The sequence below is a fragment of the Apium graveolens genome, chromosome 6, assembly GCF_009905375.1.
Source record: "Apium graveolens cultivar Ventura chromosome 6, ASM990537v1, whole genome shotgun sequence".
Taxonomy (NCBI): domain Eukaryota; kingdom Viridiplantae; phylum Streptophyta; class Magnoliopsida; order Apiales; family Apiaceae; genus Apium; species Apium graveolens.
Genome location: NC_133652.1, coordinates 57175569 through 57181016, shown reverse-complemented (window position 1 = coordinate 57181016; position 5448 = coordinate 57175569). Strand labels below are relative to the sequence as shown.

At 33.4% G+C, this 5448-nt stretch overlaps 1 protein-coding gene across 5 annotated transcripts; it reads left to right on the top strand.

The window, feature by feature from the left end:
- The first annotated feature begins 1975 nt into the window (after nt 1–1975).
- On the top strand, nt 1976–5448 carry LOC141668228 (putative beta-1,3-galactosyltransferase 4). 5 transcript variants are annotated; one of them, XM_074475010.1, is made up of 7 exons: nt 1976–2277; nt 2939–3043; nt 3463–3635; nt 3801–3862; nt 3939–4150; nt 4234–4666; nt 5233–5448. In XM_074475010.1, the coding sequence occupies exons 3-6, from the start codon at nt 3633–3635 to the stop codon at nt 4299–4301; spliced, it is 345 nt and encodes a 114-aa protein (XP_074331111.1). In that variant the 5' UTR covers nt 1976–2277; nt 2939–3043; nt 3463–3632; the 3' UTR covers nt 4302–4666; nt 5233–5448. The 5 variants fall into 5 exon arrangements, with proteins under 5 accessions (XP_074331111.1, XP_074331110.1, XP_074331107.1 ...); XM_074475009.1 differs by having other exon boundaries at nt 2939–3072; XM_074475006.1 differs by having other exon boundaries at nt 1976–2470.

Sequence of the window (5448 nt, the reverse complement as noted above, 5' to 3'; positions counted from 1 at the left end):
ATTCTCAGCAGCTAGAACACCTCAACAAAATAGAGTAGTTGAATTGAAGAACAAAATATTAGTTGAGACTGCCAGAACAATGCTGCAAGATGCCAAGTTGCCAACAAGTTTCTGGGAAGAGGTTGTTAACACTGTATACTACACTCAAAACATATATCTCATTAACAAGGCACATGGTAAATCACCATTCTCAATCATGTCTAAGGGAAAGCCTATTGTAAAGCATCTTCATGTGTTTGGAAGCAAGTGTTACATTTTGAAAGACAACTCTGAATATATGGGAAAATATGACTCAAAAATTTTTGAAGAAATTTGTTAGTCACTAAACACGCGCTAATAATACACGCAAGTATATGAGTTCGCAAGTAGTAAAGAATCTTTTCTAGTTCGTTCCCATAGAGACTGACTTTGGTTAACTAATTAATTCATGCACTTAAGCAACAATGTATGGTTATTATTCAATGCTAACACGATAACAAATTGAGGTTATTTATAACTAAGAATTAAACTAATAATTATAACTGAGAGAATAAGATTGACTGAATTAATATATATGACAAACGTGGGATCCTAACTTCATTAAATACTTCATTCAATAGCCTTATTGTTCTTAACCTTAGCATGCAATGGTGATGACACTAATCAGATAACACGAAACTGATAAACGCCAACTTTCGTTGCACGAGTACCATACTACTAGACATCCATAAAAGAGATAGAAGCTGAATATACACCAATTATATTGAGACCCTATATGTCTATAAAAATTGACAACATAACGGTTTAAGCACAAGTTATCTATCTTGATTACATAGGGCAAGTAAGATGGTTAAAATTAACTACGAATCATGCATAACAAATACATGAACCTATGCTAGCATGACAAGTTCTAAATCCTTAAATTCACTTTCACTTCATTAAGAATTAACACACTATCGTATAAGTTCACGACGCTCATAAGACGAATACACACAACCAATAATAGGTTATCATATAATCACCACACACTAAGGCATCAAAACAAATTAACTAAAGAAATCCATAAATAAATAATTTAGAACCCCACGGTAACGATTATCCCATAATCGGACTCATCATCAACGTGGGTTCCGATGAAAGCATGGTATAACAAACGTAGTCTTTATAACGAATAAATAAACCCAAGTACAAAATAAGATTAAGGTTCACAAATAAGAAAACTAGTATCCAAATTAAAACTTAAAACAAAGTTTTACAAGTAAAAACAAGATCTTTTTCGTCTTCATTGAATCGTGCTAAAACGGTCTTCTTACGGCTCTCCTTGATTTGTCTCTGGCTTGTTATATTATTAAAAATGACCTAAAGTTGCTTATATAGTAGCCCCATACAGTGTATAATTCTTTTTCTCAGAAACCAAGTAGAAACAGTATTCTACCATCCCGACACGGCGCGGCCGCGCACTGGCTTTCTGTACTTTGAGCGCGGCCGCACGCTTGATCAGCGCGGGCGCTGGGCTTCTGCCAGAACTTGACTTCTTCATTTATCTTGCAGATTTAAGCCGGCTTTCAACGAGCTTTTATTCCAACACCACCTTGACACCAAATTAGCACCAAAATAATGTTAATTCCTCTTATTACCTAGATAATGCTTGAAATGTAAAAACACTTGACACTACACCATATATGGCCTCTCCCAACACTTTTTTTGGTGTTACAAGCAAAAATGTTATACATCCCCCAAAATTGATCTAAGCTAACATATTTTTTTAACGTTGCAGTAGAGATTAGAAAGTGTTACCATAGGCAGGAGGAAATTGCTATTGTAACATAAAAAAAATGTTAACATTGATATCAAAAAATGTGTTACCATAGAACTGAAATTTTAGGCGGTTCTTTTTTTTTTTCTCTATGGACAACATTTAGGCGGTTCTTTTTTGGACCAATTTTTTGGGCGGCCCAAATTTAACTAATACCCCGCTCATTTATTTTGTCCTAAATATCAGAAATACATTTCAGAAATATACACAAACACTCTCTTCAAATAGTTGGTTCAGAGCTATTACAGAAGATGAATTAGGGTTCAAACCTAATCAGAGTCTTCTCAGTTGGGTTATAGTTGTTAGGTTTGAGCTGGGCTGGAGGTGAATTAGGGTTCGAAAATTGGGGCTTTTCTCAGTCCGGTATAGGGTTTGAGTAATTAGGGCTTTCTTTTCGATCGAGCTTTTCTCAGTCGGGTTTATGGTTTGAGTAATTGGGGTTTTCAATCGTGATTGAATCGCCGAATGTTTCTCATTCTGATGTGGGTTCCCCCCCCCCTCTCTCTCTCTCTCTCCCTCTCCCTCTCTCAATTTTCATGGCTATTACTGAAGCTGTTGCTTCCCAAATTAAAATGCCCACAAAATCAAGAGTTAATGTTGTTGGGACTGACAATTGGGGGAATGTGGCTGCTAAACTTATTGTTTCCCACACTTTAAAGTTCGAGTCTTTTCATGGTTTGTTGCTTTCTTAATTTATCTAACTTTCCAAAGTTTGTATTTATTTGCTATAATTGTTTGATTTTATATCTATTATTATGTTTAATGCATGATTTTTGTGATGTAACTATTTTTTAATATGATTATAAGAATACCTTTTTAGAATCTTATGTTGATTTAGCCAAAATGTTCTTGCAGTTCCAGACCTTGAAAATGTAGGTACTGATTTAGTACTAGGATTGAAATATATCTTTAATTATGAGCGTATATGTTTAAGTAGATAATAAGACTTTTGGTAAACTATTTTTGGGGTAATTATGCGGTGAAAGATGGTTTATGGAGGATTAACTGTTATGTGTTTATGGGGGCCAATATTACTGATGAAGTAATGTGAACCGTATTTTTTATTACAGATGTTCTGTTTGAGTATTTAAGTGAAGCTGTTGAAAATGTAGATTAATTAACTATGGAATGTTGGCTATGCAGATTGCTATCGAGAAATTTAGAGAAGCAACAGTTGGGTATAGAGACAATGAAGAGATTGCGGAGAAATGAGTTCAGCTTTTCAACACTAAGTACTTCATGGTCTCAGTTGAGTACAATAAACTTGAGCCAATATTGTAAGAACTTATAATCTCACCTTATAACCTATTGTTATGGCAAATGATAATTTACTTAATGTGCTTAAAAGTTTCGTGGTAACTACTTGGGTTTTGTACTAATCACATTACAAGATTTTCTTCTTTATATAACTCAGTCTCACTTTTATAGATATGTATACCCCTTGTCCAAAGAATGGGGTATGTCATCAAGGCAAGTTGGAATACGCCACTGGCTATAGAAAACTAGGCACAATATGTGTTGAATATGGAGATATCAATGAAACTGCTAAGAAAATTGTGCTTAAGTAATACGTGATTGCTATTTTTCTCATATGATGAATGATAAGAATTGGAACTTTCTTGGATTTTTAGTTTCTCATATGCTACTGTTACATGACTTAATATCAGTTGGGATTGGTGGAAGCTCATGTATGCGAGGCATATGCACAAAATCTATGTTATGGGACTTGTAGTTGTTGGTAGAATGTGGGCAGTGCCAGAAATTAAAGGAAATATTAAGGTCAACTAGGTCCGAAGATGAAAAGCTAAAGTTAGCTGCAGGAGATTGCGATTCAAGAATGGTAAGTGCCTTAAAATTACAAAGAAGAACTCTATACATACTAAAAAACATGATGCACTTTGAATATCGAGATAGTCTCTTCTTCTTTTTGCTTTGTCTGTTCAGTTGATCAATCAGAATTTCCTCAGCTACTTCATTCACGATCTAATCCTTCTATTTGGATCAGGATAAGGCAAAAGAATCTAAGGAATTTTACGGGGAAGTTCCGAAAATACATCACACTATACAGTAAGGTTTTTTTTCCTGGTAAAATAATAAAAAGCAGGTACGTTCAAATTTTCATGCCATAAATGCCTACGTGCAGGTCTTTAGATAAAGTAATATCTGATTTGGAAATGGAGTTAGCTGCAGGAACGGTCGTGCAAGATTCTATACTCACAGGCACACCTATTTCTGATGATGTGGGTATAGTTGAATCGACAAAGAGAAGAAAGTATTTGATGGTTATTGGTATTAACACAGCTTTCAGTAGTAGAAAGAGAAGAGACTCTGTTCGTGGAACATGGATGCAACAAGGTTAAGTAAATCCCTTTTGAGTGCATATTTCTTTTATGACAATATTTGTTTCTTCAGCTTTTTTTCTTAATTATTTGGTGCAGGTGATAAACTAAAGAATCTTGAAGATAAAAAGGGAATTATAATGAGATTTGTCATAGGCGACATGTAGGTAGATATCGTAAGATTATAACCCAGATTTGCTCAAAAATCTAGTACATACAAGTTGAACATGGATACTCAATTAGTTCAAAAACTTGGTAATGTTATTTTGGTTATCCTTGGTTGAGATCGGTGATCAATATCTTTATAAAGTTATTTAAACAAAAAAACCAGGATTTCTTGTTTACTATATATTAGATATGATATTAAGTATACTAAAAGTACTGAAATTTTTCGCCCAAACACATACACATATATGTTTCAAATCATACTAAATATGCATCTCGTAAGAATGTCATCAGTGCTACACCAGGTGGTATTCTCGATAGAGCTATCGAAGTAGAGGAGAAAAAACATGGAGATTTATTGAGGCTGGTATGCTCTTCTTTTCCTATATATTTTTTTCTCACATTTCTATTATTTTCACATGAAAAAGGATCAGTTCTACACCCTTATCTCCTTTGTCAATGCATGAATCACTTGGAATAAAGATGACTAATATTTTCTTTTTTTAATTCAATCTGAGCAGGATCAATTTTTTAGTTTGCTGGTATATGGTCTTGTAGGCTTCGGAGGATGAATTGTAGAATAACTTAGAGAAATTGAAAGTGACGGAGCATTATGGTTTAAATACTTGACCACAAAATATTAAAGAAATTACATAGGTTTGAAGTTTTAGAACAGATTTAGTACCTAAGAATGTCGTGTATTGAATAGTAGACATATGTTTAGACTATAAACCAATTATTAATTATCTACAGCTTCTTCTTTTTATAATCTTATCAAATTGTACCTCACAATTTTATATAAAATTGTTATTAATTATTTCAGCATAAAATTTTTGTAACAAAATTCTACTTTTTCGAGCTTTAAAAGTGTTAGCACAAATGTTTTCTCTTGTTTTTTTAACATTTTATGTATTATGTATAAATATTATATAGGAACAGATGATGGAGCTAGCACAAGGGAGAGGAAATCTGATATTTGGAAACCTTTAAATGTCCGGGTGAAAGTTAGAAATAGGAGTAAATTCTCAAAGTCTACTTCTCAAGAAGAACCTGCATCCAAAGCTGTTTTATTTTTATTGAGTTGGAACTTTGTATTTGTTGAATTTGAACTTTAAGTAATGGTATTAAGTTAAATATGTATTTAAGATT